The 16,165-nt window shown below is 34.3% G+C and overlaps 1 protein-coding gene across 1 annotated transcript in view; it reads left to right on the forward strand.

Moving 5' to 3' along the window:
• The window catches only part of LOC131962865 (rho GTPase-activating protein 6-like), an 83,029-nt gene that overhangs the window by 49,465 nt on the left and 17,399 nt on the right, over window positions 1-16,165 (forward strand). Inside the window, exons 3-5 of the mRNA XM_059327957.1 lie at window positions 5,761-5,832; window positions 15,049-15,197; window positions 15,961-16,089. Coding sequence (XP_059183940.1) covers window positions 5,761-5,832; window positions 15,049-15,197; window positions 15,961-16,089 — 350 coding nt within the window. The remainder of the gene's footprint in view (window positions 1-5,760; window positions 5,833-15,048; window positions 15,198-15,960; window positions 16,090-16,165) is intronic.

Raw genomic sequence — 16,165 nt, forward strand, 5'->3', positions numbered from 1 at the left:
ACAAATTGACCCAAAAAAGAAACAAAATTACCAAAAAAGACACAAAATGACGAAAAAAAGATACAAAATGACCAAAAAAAAGAAACAAAATGACTAAAAAAAGACACAAAATGACCAAAAAAGGAAACAAAATGACTGAAAAAGACACAAAAAGACCAAAAAAGGAAACAAAATGACCAAAAAAGACACAAATGAATCACAAAATGATCAAAAAAAGACAAAAATCCACCAAAAAAGACACAGAATGACAAAAAAAAGACACAAATAGACCTTCAAGTGTAAAGGATTAGGTATTAAAAGGCTATGTTAATGTGGAGTTAGTCAAATAAAGCAGTAAAAAAATTTAAAAAACAATTTATTTTAAACACAACATACATTCAAACCACAAAAACAATATAGAGCATGTATGTTATGTAGTAAACAAACACTTTATTTACCCTGTGCAAGAAGCAAAGTATTTTTAACAAGGTCAATCTGTGCAGGTGCTTATGCATGCACACACATACCGGTACATAAATCGCCTTCAAAATAAAAGCACTGTGGTTGTATTGATTTCTAATTTCGAGGTAGCCTCACACGCCTGATGTCTGATGTAGACTGTAAAAAAACTCCTCAAGGCTGTATTTGTCCTCGTGGCTCAATCTTAAAGCTAAACAACTGTATTTTGGTCCTGTAAACCAAACCATTAAGTGAGTAAGAGCCTGGCAGAATTAGACAAATTAATCCAGATATAGCAGAAAAGGGCAGAGCTCTGCAGGGAGACTAGGAGAGACGGTGGTTTGTGTCCCTCTGGGCCCGCCCCGGCTATAAATACAGTCTACATGCATCACAGATTATACATGGAAAAATACACAAACACTGCAAAAAGTCAGCTCTTAAAATCAAGGGGAATAAAGTACAAAAATTAGGTTTATTTTGCTTAAAAATGGTAAAATTATCTGCCAATGAAACAAGAAAATTTGTCTTGTCAAGACTTTGCAAAACAAGTAAAAAATATCTAATCTCAATGAACCCACAAATACCTTAGAATTAGTGTATTCTAACTAATAACAAGTGCATTTTTCTTTACTGTGTTGTGTGTGGAAGGTCCATTTAATAATAATAATAATACCTTTTTGGTCATTTTGTGTATTTTTTGGGTAATTTTGTGTCTTTTTTTAAAATAATTTTGTGTTATTTTTGGTAATTCTGTGTCTTCTTTTGGTCACTTTGTGTCTTTTTTAAGTAATTTTTTTTTTTTTGTCATTCTGTGTCTTTTAGAATTAGTGTATTCTAACTAATAACAAGTGCATTTTTCTTTACCGTGTTGTGTGTGGAAGGTCCCTTTAATTACTTTTTTTGGGTAATATTGTGTCTTTTTTTAGTAATTTTTTGTATTTTTTTTGTCATTTTGTGTCTTTTTCTAAATAATTTTGTTTCTTTTTTGGTCATTTTGTGTCTTTTTTTTGTCATTTTGTGTCTTTTATTCATCATTTTGTGTCTTTGTAAATCATTTTGTGTCATTTTTTTGGTCATTTAGTGTATTTTTTTAGTCATTTTGTGTCTTTGTAAGTCATTTTATGTCTTTTTCTAGTCATTTTGAGTCAATGAGCGCCCTATTAAGGGTAAAAAAGATAAATGCAAATTATTACAACAATTTTTTTTAAGTTGAGCCAGAGTCATTTCTTTTCAAGTATAATAGCCAAAGGTGCGAAAGCAGAGCAAAGATCTACAAAATGAGATTTAGTCTTGTTGATGCACGTAACACACAGCATGTTTTCCCTGCATAGGAGTGAATGGTGGCAGCAGTCTATAGTGCAGCCAGTGGATTATTGGGCCTTGCATTCCAGCTGAAGGTTAAAGCTCTCCCCTCCATGATTTAATACCTACTTCTCTCTGTTGCTTATAAATTCCACAGCCCCTAACGGCCGCCATGTGCTAGCGAGGGAATATTTCAAGCCGTGTGTAAGAGTTTTGGTGTTCGCTAGTTCAGCAGCTAATGTGGCTGCTCTGCCCTGCTGCTCCTCACATTCATCCCAGAGACACGGCCAGGTTTATAGTTTCTACACCAGTAAAAACAGATAAAAGGGAGACAGAGAAGCAAAAGTTCATCAGACAGTTTCCTATATGACCTGATAATAATTTATTTTTTATTCTGACTTACTGGAGTCATTTTGTGTCTTTTTTTTGGTAATTTTATGTCTTTTTTCATCTAATTTTTAGTAATTTTATGTCTTCTTTTAGTAATTTTGTGTCTTTTTTGGTCATTTTGTGTCTTTTTTTTGTCATTTTGTGTCTTTGTAAGTCATTTTTTGTAGTTTTTTAGTCTTTTTGTGTCTTTTTTTCATCATTTTGTGTCTTTTTTAGTAATTCTGTGTCTTTTTTCATCTTTTTTTGTAATTTTGTATCTTCTTTTAGTCATTTTGTGTCTTTTTTTGGTCATTTTGTGTCTTTGTAAGTAATTTTGTGTCTTTTTTTGGTCATTTTGTGTCTTTTTTGGTCATTTTGTGTCTTTTTTGTTTGTTATTTTGTGTTTTTTGTCTTCTTTTAGTCATTTTGTGTCTTTTTTTGTTATTTTGTGCGTCTTTTTTTGGTCTTTTTGTATCTTCTTTAATCATTTTGTGTCATCTTCTGTGGTTTTTTTTGGCCATTTAGTCTTCTAATTTTGTGTATTTTTGGTAATTTTGTGTATTTTTTGGTAATTTTGTGTCTTTTTTTGTCATTTTGTGTCTTTTTTTGTCATTTTGTGTCTTTTTTGGTAATTAAAAGAAGCAAAAGTTCATCGGACAGTTTCACAACTGGTTGGGAGTAGGAGTGGGGAGGAATGGAGGTTCGGGGGATTTCCGTACGGCTTTGGGAGCCATCTGTCAAAAATCCAAACCATTTCCTATCTCTGCTTCTCCCCTCTCTCTCTCTCTCTCTCTCTTTTTCTCTCTCTCTCTCTCCATCACAACATCTGCTTTCTCTCTACCATCTCACACCCCCTCCTCACTCTTTCCCACCTATTTTTCTCTCATACAACCAGAAGATTTCCCGTCTTTTCCTCCTGACTCCATTCTGTGGTTTTCTCTAAAGCTTGGAGACTTATGCAGGTTTCTTATAAATCACTATAGTGGTAATAAATTGATAAATCAAAGTGGAGCTGCAACTTGTTCAGATTTGTTAAAGAGGGTTGGAAACATGGGAAACTGAACCTGTCATTTTGTGTCTTTTTTTCATCATTTTGTGTCTTCTTTTAGTCGTTTTGTGTCTTTTTTTAGTCATTTTGTGTCTTTTTTGGGTCATTTTGGGTCTTTTTTGGGTCATTTTGGGTCTTCTTTTAGTAATTTTGTGTCTTTTTTTAGTAATTTTGTGTCCTTTTTTGGTCATTTTTGTGTGTCGTTTTTGGTCATTTTGTGTCTTCTTTTAGTCATTTTGTGTCTTTTGTGTCTTTTTTTGGTCATTTTGTGTCTTCTTTTAGTCATTTTGTGTCTTTTTTTGGTCATTTTGTGTCGTTTTTGGTCATTTTGTGTCATTTTTTGGTCATTTTGTGTCTTTTGTGTCTTTTTTTGGTCATTTTGTGTCTTCTTTTAGTCATTTTGTGTCTTTTTTTGGTCATTTTGTGTCTTTTGTGTCTTTTTTTGGTCATTTTGTGTCTTCTTTTAGTCATTTTGTGTCTTTTTTTGGTCATTTTGTGTCTTCTTTTAGTCATTTTGTGTCTTTTTTTGGTCATTTTGTGTCTTCTTTTAGTCATTTTGTGTCTTTTTTTGGTCATTTTGTGTCTTCTTTTAGTCATTTTGTGTCTTTTTTTGGTCATTTTGTGTCTTCTTTTAGTCATTTTGTGTCTTTTTTGTCATTTTGTGACTTTTTTTCGTCATTTTGTGTCTTCTTTTAGTAATTTTGTGTCCTTTTTAGTAATTTTGTGTCTTTTTTTAGTCATTTTGTGTCTTTTTTTAATCATTTTGTGTCTTTTTTTTCAAGACTTATGCAAGTTTCTTATATATCACTATAGTGGCAATAAATTGGCTATCAAAGCAGAGCTGCAACTTGTTCATATTTGTTGAAGTGGGTTGGAAACATGGGGAAACTGAACCTGCTCCCTGACGTAACAGCCTACCGATGAATGTTTTGTGCTGGCTGGATAAAATGTCTTAAATCTCTTAAGTGACTCACTTGATACCGCCGGAGGAACATCTGGGGGTTCAAACTGAGGTTGCTAAACCAACAGATCAAAGGAAAGAACTCCCTGAACGGGTTCACGATGATCTGATGTTTAAAAGAGTTGGTTTTGGATGCAGCGCAGTGACACAATGATGGCATTAAAAGCTGCTGAGGTTTCACAAACTGACATCCTGGCCCGGGACGAGGACTCGCAGGCCTTAAAGCTGCATGTGCCACGGTTTCCTGATCCTCCTGATCATTAATCAGCAGGTTCAGGAGTCATTCATCATGCTGACAGCTGACAAGTGGCTTTCCTTTTTGCAGAGCGCTCGAGCCCAAAACCCGGATGTAGAGCAACCACAAACACATGGATGGATGCTGGGCGGGCCGACCAAAGTAGCAGGAACCCCTGCAGAATGTCACTCAGAAAGACACATAGGAGATGCATGAAGGGCTGAAAAATAACAGCAAAGACACATAAAATGACTACAAAGAGACTAGAATAACTATTAGCATGCTACAAAGCAGCAAAGAGACTCATCGTGACTACAAAACAAGTCAAATAAAGACTCAAAATGACTATAAAGATACACAAAACTACAAAAGAGACAAAAACAACTACAAAGAGACAAAAACAACTACAAAAAGATGCTAAATTGTTGCAAATATACACAAAAACGCTGAAAATTATGACAAATATGAGCAAAACAACAACAGAGACACAAAAAATGACTACAAAGAGACACAAAACAAGTACAGAAATACTCAAAATTACTATACAAAGAAGCACAAAACAACATCAAAGACACACAAAATGACTACAAAGAGACTGAAATAACTACTAGCATGCTACAAAGCAGCAAAGAGACTCATCATGACTACAAAAAGACACAAAACAAGTAAAAAAAAGACTCAAAATAACTGTAAAGATACACAAAACAAGTATAAAGAGACAAAAACAACTACAAAAAGATGCTTAATTGTTGCAAATAGATACAAGGACACTAAAAATGATGATAAATATGAGCAAAACAACTACAAACAGACTAAAAATAACTTCTAATAGACACAAAACAACTACAATGAGACTCAAAATGACTCCAAATATACACAAAACAACAACAAAGAGACACAGAAAACTACAAAAAGATGCTACATTTTTGCAAATAGATACAAAGACACTAAAAATGATGATGAATAGGATCAAAACAACAACAGAGACTTGTGTCTAATGACAAAAAGGTATACGAAAAAATCACAGAAAGGCAGAAAAAAAGGAGTTAAAAACTCTAAAATCTGTGTGTTTTTCCTGATAATGTACTCATGCACCTGCACACATATTTAATGCCCAACATTTATGTGCATTGCACATAAACTGGAACTCTCTAACACACATTGGCCACTTTACACAAACAGTATAAGTGATGGAGTGTGTTTCTCTCTCTAATACCACAGCTGAACCTGTCTGACATTCCTCTTAAATGGATTTGAGTTCTTAGACAGATTTCCCCCCCGCGGTTAATTTATGTCTGCATTCCTGACATCAGCAGCTTATTAGATATAATCAGCGAGATAACGTACGGCAGATATGGAAACCATTTGTTTCACAAGATTTATCCTCTTGTTTTTTTTCCGGCGCAGATGGACAGAAGAGGAAAAAGTCGCTGAGGAGGAAGTTGGACTCGCTAGCGAAGGAGAAGAGTAAAGACAAAGGTAGGCCAAGTTACTCTAAACTCATTTTGTCCTCTCGTTTTCAGTCTTTTTTAGTCATTTTGTGTCTTTTTTAGTCATTTTGTGTCTTTTTCAATAATTTTGTGTCTTTTTTTAGTCATTTTGTGTGTTTTTTAGTTGTTTTGTGTCTTTTTTAGTCATTTTGTCTTTTTTTTATCATTTTGTGTCCTTTTTTGGTCATTGTTGTTATTTTGTGTCTTCTTTTAGTCATTTTGTGTCTTTTTTCAATAATTTTGTGTCATTTTTAGTCATTTTGTATCTTTTTTCAATAACTTTGTGTCTTTTTTTGGTCATTTTGTGTCTTTTTTTTAGTCATTTTGTGTGTTTTTGGTCATTTTGTGTCTTTTATTGTCATTTTGTGTCTTCTTCAGTCCTTTTGTGTCTTCTCCTGTGTTTTTTTTGGTCATTTTGTCATTTTTTGGTCATCTTGTGTCTATTTTGATCATTTTGTCTTTTATTGTCATTTTGTGTCTTTTTTTTTGTCATATTGTGTCTTTTTAGTCATTTTGTGTATTTTTTTGGTCATTTTGTCTCTTTTTTTAATCATTCTGTGTCTTTAATTGTCATTTTGTGTCTTTTGGGGTCATTTCTGTGTCTCTGCCAGTTTGCAGTCTTTCTCCTCTCTTTTATTCTCTTATTGTCCCATGTGGCTGTGCTGCCTGTGAGACAGAGAGCCAGCCTGCAGGCTCCGCCCCCTCAGGCAGGTGAACAGCGAGGTTATAACAACACAGTTTCTGTTTACTGGGCTTTGACAGTTTATATTTAGCTGAAGTGGAGGGACTCCTTGTAAGGGGACTGGCTCTGAGGAGCAGACACGTTTGGCAGAAGGAGAATCTACGTGAGAGGAGTCCAGCTGCAGAGAGGAGCAGCAGAAATGAATCGGGCTTTTCTTGTCAGATTTGTGCTGATCTAAGGGCTCGATGACAGTAAATACACAAGGAAATGTCAGAAATATAAACACTAGTGACAGTTTTTGCTTAGCCTGCAGTGTTCCCAAGTAGCATGGGACAAACCAGTGAACAAAGGTGATTACTGGTGCATTTAACTCTATGGAGTCTTGGGATATTATGTATATATTTTGGTCATTTTATGTCTTTTTTTAGTTATTTTGTGTCTTTTTTTGGGTAATTTTGTGCATTTTTTGATCATTTTGTGTCTTTTTTGAGTCATTTTGTGTCTTTTTTGGTCATTTTTATGTCTTTTTTTGTCATTTTGTGTCTTTTTTATGTCTTTTGTGTGTCTTTTTTCATCATTTTGTGTCTTGTTTTGGTAATTTTGTGTCTTTTTTCTGTTATTTTGTGTCTTTTTTTGGTCGTTTCGTGTCTCTTTTAGTCATTTTGTGTCTTTTTTTGGTTGATTTGTGTCTTTTTCAGTTATATTGTGTTTTTTTTTAGTCATTTTGTGTCTTCTGTGTTTTTTTTTTTGTCATTTTGTGTCTTCTGTGGGTTTTTTTGGTCATTTTGTCCTCTCATTTTGTGTCTTTTTTGTCATTTTGTGTCTTTTTGTGTCTTTTTTGGGTAATTTTGTGTCTTTTTTCAGTCATTTTGTCTCATTTTTTGGTCACGTTGTGTCTTTTTTAGTCCAACATAAAATGTGATTTTGAATATTTTTTTTTACTTTCAAAACTCTATCATGCTCAATAAAGAATTTTAAATGTTGCAAATGTGAACAAAGGTGTCAAATCTACCATATAAGAGGGTTCCATCCAGTTCTATCATTTGATACTAAATCTATTTGAGCTTGTCTCCAGTTTTACTTGGTATATCATCATCAAACTGAAACTGGCCTCATGGAGTTTACAGCCAGAACTTTAGAGGTAAATATAATAAAGAAGTCTGGATTTTGAGCTTTTGGAGACTCCAGAAGGTTAAGTCAGTTTTAGTTTAGTTGAAATATTCATATTTAGACATTAATAAAAGGTCAGGTATTCATCTCAAATAGGCAAAACTCTCCAAACCCCAAGAAACTCATGCAATTTACATGATTTGTCATAAAAAAGGATTGTTTCTTCATATTTTAGAGCAATACGTAATTAAAATGAGACTTTTTCTCAGTGCTATCTTTGCCATGCGTGGAATTAACATTATACTGCTGCAATCAGTATGAGAAACAGCTGTTCCTGAGTTTTATTTTGGAGGGATGACGACGCTGCTGCAGTATGTCACAGCTGTGGCGTCTGATAAAAATAATGCACATGCTTTGGCCGATCACAGCATGTTTTTGCCAACTGTGAACATGTTACTCCAGTTGGTGATGGAGGTAAACAAGCAGCCGGATTCCCAGAACAAAAGTAATTTAAGGACAAATACTTTAAATTCTTTGCATATCACGTCGCACTTCCCTGCGTGTTTTCCAGATGGAGGGAAGGCAACTGGAGATTGTCAGAAGTTTTTTTTTCCAATTGATTTGATTGGAACTGCAGTAAGCAGTGCAAATGTTGGTGCAATGTTGGGAGTCTAAGTCCTGAAAATAGAGGTAAAAAAGGGGGAGAATTAACAAAAAAAAACTCCATCTTATGTCTGTGTTGTGTTCAACGTGTTTTGCTTTGCTTTCATGCACTCTCATTCACTCCTACGGGCAATTTAGAGTCACTACTTATAACTATAAGGCTGCATGTCCGAGGACCCAGACATAAATCACAACAGCAACACTACACTGCAAAAAAGGTGACTAAAAACCAGATAAAAACACTAAATCTGAGAGAAATGATCTTGCTGCATGGACAGATAATTTACCTTGACAAGATTTCTTAAATTAAGATTATTAAATCTAGAAATAGGCATGTTAAACGCTTAAAATAAGAAATTAACTCTTAAAACAAGATAAATTAAAGCTGCAAGCAGTGATGAACTGGCCCGAGCAGAGTGACCTGATGATTATTTGTTTCTTACCAAGATAGATTGAAAAGTGTTAGATAATTAATCTTGTTTTAACACTTAATTTCTTATTTTAAGTGTTCAACATGCTTATTTCTAGATTTAACAATCTTAATTTAAGAAATCTTGTCAAGGTAAATTATCTGTCCATGCAGCAAGATCATTTCCCTCAGATTTACTGTTTTTATCTGGTTTTTATACATACCTTTTTTGCAGTGTGCATGCATTTGAGCCTGAAATATGTTAAGTTACTGCACTGTAAACATATTTAAAATTGCAGTTTCATCATATCTGTTTTAGTGCACACTCCTATATATAAATTATGGCCCCCTGCAGCATTTAAGTTGCCCAACCCTGTTCTAAATTGATGCAGAAAGTCATGAAAGTTGTAAATATCAAGACCTTTTTTGGCTCAATGTGCTCAAATGATAAGTTCAAGTTTCCAACTTTTCAGTGAACGTGCCAAAAAGTTTTTGTTCAGAGACCAATTTGTAGAACTTTACGTTGACTGACAGCTTGATTACATCTGAGGTAAAAACTCATCCATAAAGTACTCAAAGCAGAAATCAATGCATTTCCCAAAAAAGGACTCAAATTGACCAAAAAATTACCACAAAAAGACACAAAATGGCCCAAAAAAGAAACAGAATGACCAAAAAAGAGACAAAATGACTAAGATCATCTCTTTTTTGCAGTGTGCATGCATTTGAGCGTGAAATATGTTAAGATTCTGCACTGTAAACATATTTAAAATTGCAGTTTCATCATATCTAGTTAAGTGCACGCTCCTATATATAAAATTATGGCCCCCTGCAGCATTTAAGTTGCCCAACCCTGTTCTAAGTTTATGCAGAAAGTCATGAAAGTTGTAAATATCAAGACCTTTTTGATCAAAGTTCAAGCTTCCAACTTTTCACTGAACGTGCCAAAAAGTTTTGTTCAGAGACCAATTTGTAGAACTTTCCTTTGACTGACAGCTTGATTACATCTGAGGTAAAAACTCATCCATAAAGTACTCAAAGCAGATTATAACTATTGAACCTTATTTGCAAATCTAGTTTGACTGATGTCTGGTCCCAGCAGCTCCGGTTACTGTGGCAGCCTTAGTGAAGCCAGACTTCTGTCTCTTTCTCTAGCAGAGAAATGACTGAGGCTGCTTCAAAGGCTGCATTCAGGGACCCTGAGAGAAAATTAAACTTCCATTTGGCAGCTTTGACTGTGGGGACGTCTCAGCCATCTGCTGTGGAGAGAAACTACCTCCACCTGATTCTCATGAACATGGTGCAGCTCAGAGCAAAAATCAAAAATCTAAGAGCATTGAATACATATTTTCTTTGACCCTTTATAACATATACAATCTAAAGTCACTGTTTAATAAGAATTTTTGATCTGTTTTTAAAAATGTAAGGTATTTCTGACATTTTTAGAGACACTGTGAGCAAAATGCATTACCGTAACACATATTTAAATTAAAAAACAAAAGTTTTTTCTCTTTTTTTCCCCTTGGCAAGCACTTAAATATGCTCAAGGATAGCGGGTATCACCAACATGTATTCTATTAAAATATACAAATATTTTAATGCAAACAATTCTATCATTACCGTAACATTTAACCATTTTTTCTTATCAATTTTCATTCAGATTTTGTTCTTTATACATTGTTGAAAACATTATATTTGATCATATTCTGTTAAACTATATATTTTTAAACAAATATATATTTATTTTATGAAGTTCTTTAAATATTTGTTGTATATAAGTGTGGGAAAACCATGACAAAAAATGTTAAAAAATATAGAAAATATCATTTTAGCACAAAACAGTGAGTTGTGCCTCATTATGGCTATATTGTTCATTCATATAAAAGTGAAATATATTTAGTTTATTAAAGTATGTCCTTATAATCTTCACAGACATAACTTAGACTGACTTCATGAGAATCACCCAACTAGGCTCAGACTTCTATCCTGACATGAATATTAAATACAGCTTGTTTGCAGTCGTGCGATTTTTCTGACGCATGGGATTCCTTTGAGAGGGCAGGAAGTGATAAATCCATAAGCTGTGCAAATTTGAAACAGCAGAAAGTGACGACATAACCGTGTTGGAGAAGCCAGCACGCAGCAGGTTTCATCAGAAAACTCATATTGGATGCAAAACGAAGACAAGTAATTCTTTCCACAACTCGACTATTGATGATTCTGAAGACCTCCTGCTCCACAGAGAGCCACATGGAAGCATTTAAGAGTCTAGAGGACTATAAATATTGTGTGTGGCTGGTAGCAGGACTTAGGAACCAAAGCACACTGCAAAAAAGGTGATAAAAAAACAAGATAAAAACAGTAGATCTGAGGGAAATGATCTTGCTGCATGGACAGATGATTTACCTTGACAAGATTTCTTGAATTAAGATTGTTAAATCTAGAAATAAGCATGTTGAACGCTTAAAATAAGGACGACGTCACTACTGGAAGTATTTTAGGGTAATTTTGTGTCTTTTTTGTCATTTTCTGTAAATTTTACATTTTTTTTGTAATTTTCCATCATTTTTTGGTCATGTTGTCTCTTTTTTAGTCATTTTACATTCTTTTTTGATCATCTTGGGTTTTTTATTCTTTTTGGTCATTTAATGTGTTTTTTTCCCCATTTTGTGCCTTTTTTTGGGTCATTTTGTGTCTTTTTTTGATCATTTTATGGTCAATTTGTGTCTTTTTGATCATTTTGTGTCTTTTTTGTCATTTTGTGTCGTTTTTGATCATTTTGTGCCTTTTTTGGGTCACTTTATGTCTTTTTTTGCTCATTTTGTGTCTTGTTTGGTCAATTTGTGTCTTTTCGCGGTCATTTTTTGTCATTTAGTGGTCAATTTGAGTCCTTTTTTGCTTAATTTTCTGTAATTTTTTGGTCAATTTGATTCTTTTTTGGGTAATGCATCGATTCCTTTATTGTTTTCAGTGCAGCAGACCAACATTAATTGCAAGAAGTCATTTTGTGCATTTTTACACTGCACTTTTAAGATTTCATGCTCAAATGCATGTAGTTGTACTGAGGGCCACTTCAAGTGAGGGTGCGACCCGTATGCGGCCCCCGGGCCTCCAGTTGCCCATCCCTGACTTTGAATAAAAACCAGCTAATTCGAAGACATTGCATGGACGTGAATGAGGAAAAAAAACCTGCTGAAAACTGAGACTGAGGCTGCAGGCCTGGAAAATGTAGATTTATGAAAATCTGACATGGCTTGATAAATGTGGTCTGGCCCTGAATGCACCGCGAAGTGCTTTGCATTAGATTGGAAAAGCACTATATACATTATGCGATCCAGATTGCGTATATGTGCAGACCAGTATATGTGTACGCAGGTTACATAAGCCCTGTGAGGCTGCAGAGCAAATTCGTTGTGTCACAGCGTTAGTGGTCATGTTGTTCATGAACACAGGCCTCCGCTTGTGGTTGTGGAATTTGCTTTTTTCTCTCCCTCTGTTTTCCTTTGCTTCTTTTCCACACACACACAACTTCTGAAACAGCTGGACTGTTTTTTCTCAGCTGTTGGCTCAAGCTATAATGGAATATAAAGCCCGCGATGGCCCAGGATGACATCATTCCTCTCTGAAGTGCATATATTTAAGTGCTTGCAGTGCAACACAAACGTGCATGTTAATTACTGGAGTTTTCCTTTGCAAGATTCTTGTATAAACTCAAATTAGAATACGTCTGCTGCAACTTCTTGCCAACTCCATTCGGCCTCTCGTCATACTTTAACCCTTTGATGCACAACAAAAGCACTAAATTCTGCTTAATATTAATGTAATCCTTTATAAAATACAGTAAATCATCTGGTTTTGAGCTGCTACTGATAGGAATACATGTTATGATAAGACTGTTAATGTGGAAATATAGCAGTAAAAAGTAGTAAATACTCCAATCACTATATCACTATAACATTTATTTTAAACACAACTGTAAAAGGCATTTAGCAAGGTTCCTATTGTTGTTTTTGTAATATATAGCTTGTTTTTTTTCATGTTTGTACATTTTCTAGGTGTTTGACAATGTTGTGATGGTTTTATTTTGAAAAGGTACCGTCCGGTGTGAAACGGGTGGTTTTATTTTGAAAGGTAGTGACAGGAAATAACAGGTGCAATGGTTAAATTAAAAAACGAACGGTAATTAATAACGAGTGCGTAGTAATTAATATAAAGTTGATATAAAGTATCTAAAAGGCTTCTATAGTGGCTGGCTGACAGTACACAAGGTTTGTTAAAGTTTATTTATTCTGTCATATATATTAGTGGCTATATTTGTTGTCTTAACTATAGTAAAAGTGCTTGTTAGCTCTAGTGCTAATGCTAATGTTGCTAATGTTGCTCTAGTGCTAATGCTAATTTTTTTCCAAAAATAAAAGCACTGCGGTTATATTGATTTCTAATTTCTGGGTGACCTCACGCGGGCAATAACCAACTAAGTAATGTTTATAGATGGTTTATCAACCAATTAATTTTAATTATAATCAAATTGTTTGTTAATGGTAAAGTAACTATAAACTTACATTAATATACAATCTAGTTGTCATTTATATATTATCTAGTTAGTTAAACACTAATAAATTATGTATTTACTATTCTAAATGGCCTATATACGGTTTATAAATAATGATTAAACATCTGTTTACTATTTATAAATGAGGGTTATTGTAAAGTGTTCCCGTGTAATTTTAAGGAAAATTAATTTAATCAATTTTGGAATAAGTCTGCAACATAACATGTGGAAAAAGTGAATATCTTCCAGATACACTGTATGTGTGACAAAATGATACATAAACATGTTAAATATATTAATTAATTATATGAGTGTTTGGCCTCTCTTACTGCTAAAGTATCTATTTGAAACAAACTACTATTATTATAGTATTAGGTAATTTAATTCTAAATCAAATTGGGATGAATGAGTCATTTTTGACCCATGTGTGATGTAATAATACAAAAACTATTTTTCTTCATAAAGTATGAAAGGAAAAATGGATATAATGATAGGTTGTTATTAAAAAAATAAAGAAATTCAAAGAATACTTGGACTATTCAATCATAAAATAAATTGATTTAAAAAGATGGAGCAAAGAAACACACAGCCAGCATGAAATAAAATGAGAAATGAACATTTTTGACCCATGTTGTGCATCAAAGGGTTAAAAAATAGTGAAAATACAACCGAGGAATAAGATGTGTCAATGCTGCAAAGCCTCTAAAACGATCTGCACGGAGAAGTTGTGTTATTTTGGTCAAAGGCTCTGCAATTAGTGGTCTGTCATTGCCAGGTTTTTTGCCAACTTTCTTTCTGTGATGTCTTATTTTGGAAAACAGATGGACTTTAGTGATGCATAAGAGCTTTAACTGATGTCATAAACGTGTTGGGAGGTTTTTATCGCATGTAAAAGGAGTTTAATTGGAGATGTGTTTGATGTTCAAGAGCTACTTTTGGAAGATGCTTATCCTGTTTTTTTCATCTTCCTTCTTGTTCACTGTTCATCCAGAAGAATGATTCAAATAGTGAAGCTGAAAAAAACTGCTTTTTAGTTTTGTGTCTTTTTCGGTCGTTTTGTGTCTTCTTGAGTCATTTTGTGTCTTTTTTTGGTCATTTTGTGTCTTCTTCTGTGTTTTTTTTTTGTCATTTTGTCTTCTCATTTTGTGTCTTTTTTGATCATTTTGTTTCTTTTATTATCATTTTGTTTCTTTTATTATCATTTTGTGTCCTTTTTGGTCATTCTGTGTCTTTTGGGGTCTTTTTGGGGTCATTTTGTATCTTTTTTGCCTTTTTGTGTCTTTTTTTGATCATTTTTTTCTTTTATTGTCATTTTGTGTCTTTGTTTGGTCATTCTGTGTATTTTTGTGTATTTTTTTTGTGGTCATTTTGTGTATTTTTTGTCATTTTGTGTCTGTTTTCAGTTATTTTGTGTCTTTTTTTGGTCATTTTGTGTCTTTTTTTGGTCATTTTGTGTCTTTTTTAGTCCTTTAGTCCAACATAAAATGTGATTTTGAATCTTTTTTTTTACTTTCCAAACACTCTATAAAGAATTTTAAATGTTGCAAACTTGAACAAAGGTGTCAAATCTAACATATAAGAGGGTTCCATCCAGTTCTATATTTTTAGACTAAATATATTTGAGCTTGTCTCCAGTTTTACTTGTTATATGCTGTTTTGTGTTTTCTCTGTCCTCCCAGCATCATTGTAAATGAGAGGTTGCCCTCAATGATTCCTCGAGAAAATAAATAAAGGATAAATGAAATTAAAAATTAATTTCTCTCATCTTTTTGCCCATTTCCCCCCCCAGAATGCATCCCCCAGGCCTTCAGTATCGGGCTCTCCCAGGTCATCGCCAACGACCGAACGCACCGGCAGCGCCAGGACAGCTACCGTCAGGACCCCCCGCAGAGAGAGGAGCACAAGGACTCCTCCGACCTCGTCTCCTCCATTTTACAGGTCTGACACTTCATCTGAATCTCCCCTAGGTTGAACTAATTCCTCTTGCTTAAGGGAATTTTTAAGGGACAAATATTATCTTAACCTTTATAAAACTAGACGTGCACTCTCCACCAGGGCTATCTTCAGAAATCAAATCAGAAATCCTTTAAAATGCTTACATTTTAATGTTGTATTTTCAAGGTTTTAAAAGTGTTTGGATTTTGGATAAAGTGCTTGAAAATCCTTGAAATTCTTACTGTATTTCTCGTGCAATCTGACTATAGATAATCACATGTTCAATGAAAATTGAGTATTGAGGTTAGAAAACTGTACTTTTGGTTGTTAAAAGTATAAACTCATCTCTGTTGGTATGGTAAAGTAGTAAATTAACCCTTTTAGCATGTAAGTACTCATCTAAAACATGCAACTTAGAACCGTTGTAAGGTCCTGGAAAAGCTTGAAAATGGACCTGGAAAGTCCTTGAAAAGTGCTTGAATTTGACCACTTAAAAAGTGTATGAACCTTGTATCTTGCAATGTGGATGAAAGTGGAAAACAATTTGTGCAACCACCCTATGATTTGCATCTACTCCAAACTGTAATGGGTTCTTCCCTGGCCTATACTTCACCCTTATGATTATAATTATTTTTATTGGGCCTGTAATTATTCCTGCTGACAAACAAACACACAAAGCGAACCTTCTTGTTTGAGCTATTAGGACAGATTGTCCCGTTCTTTTGGAGAGCCAGATGTAACTCTTGGATCATTTTCTCTCCTGCAGTTTGCCACCAAGCGGCCGTCCAATAAGGAGTTATCCAGCAGTAACTCGTCTTTGAGTTCCACGTCAGAGACGGCGAATGAATCAACATCACCCAACACGCCTGAGGCTGCTCCTCGGGCACGCAGGAGGGTGAGAAAAAACCCTAAAGTTAATGCAAAGCGGAGCTCCAGAGATGGGATCAGGTGTTTGATTGTGTCTGAATGAA

This window comes from Centropristis striata, chromosome 24 (genome assembly GCF_030273125.1).
Source record: "Centropristis striata isolate RG_2023a ecotype Rhode Island chromosome 24, C.striata_1.0, whole genome shotgun sequence".
Taxonomy (NCBI): domain Eukaryota; kingdom Metazoa; phylum Chordata; class Actinopteri; order Perciformes; family Serranidae; genus Centropristis; species Centropristis striata.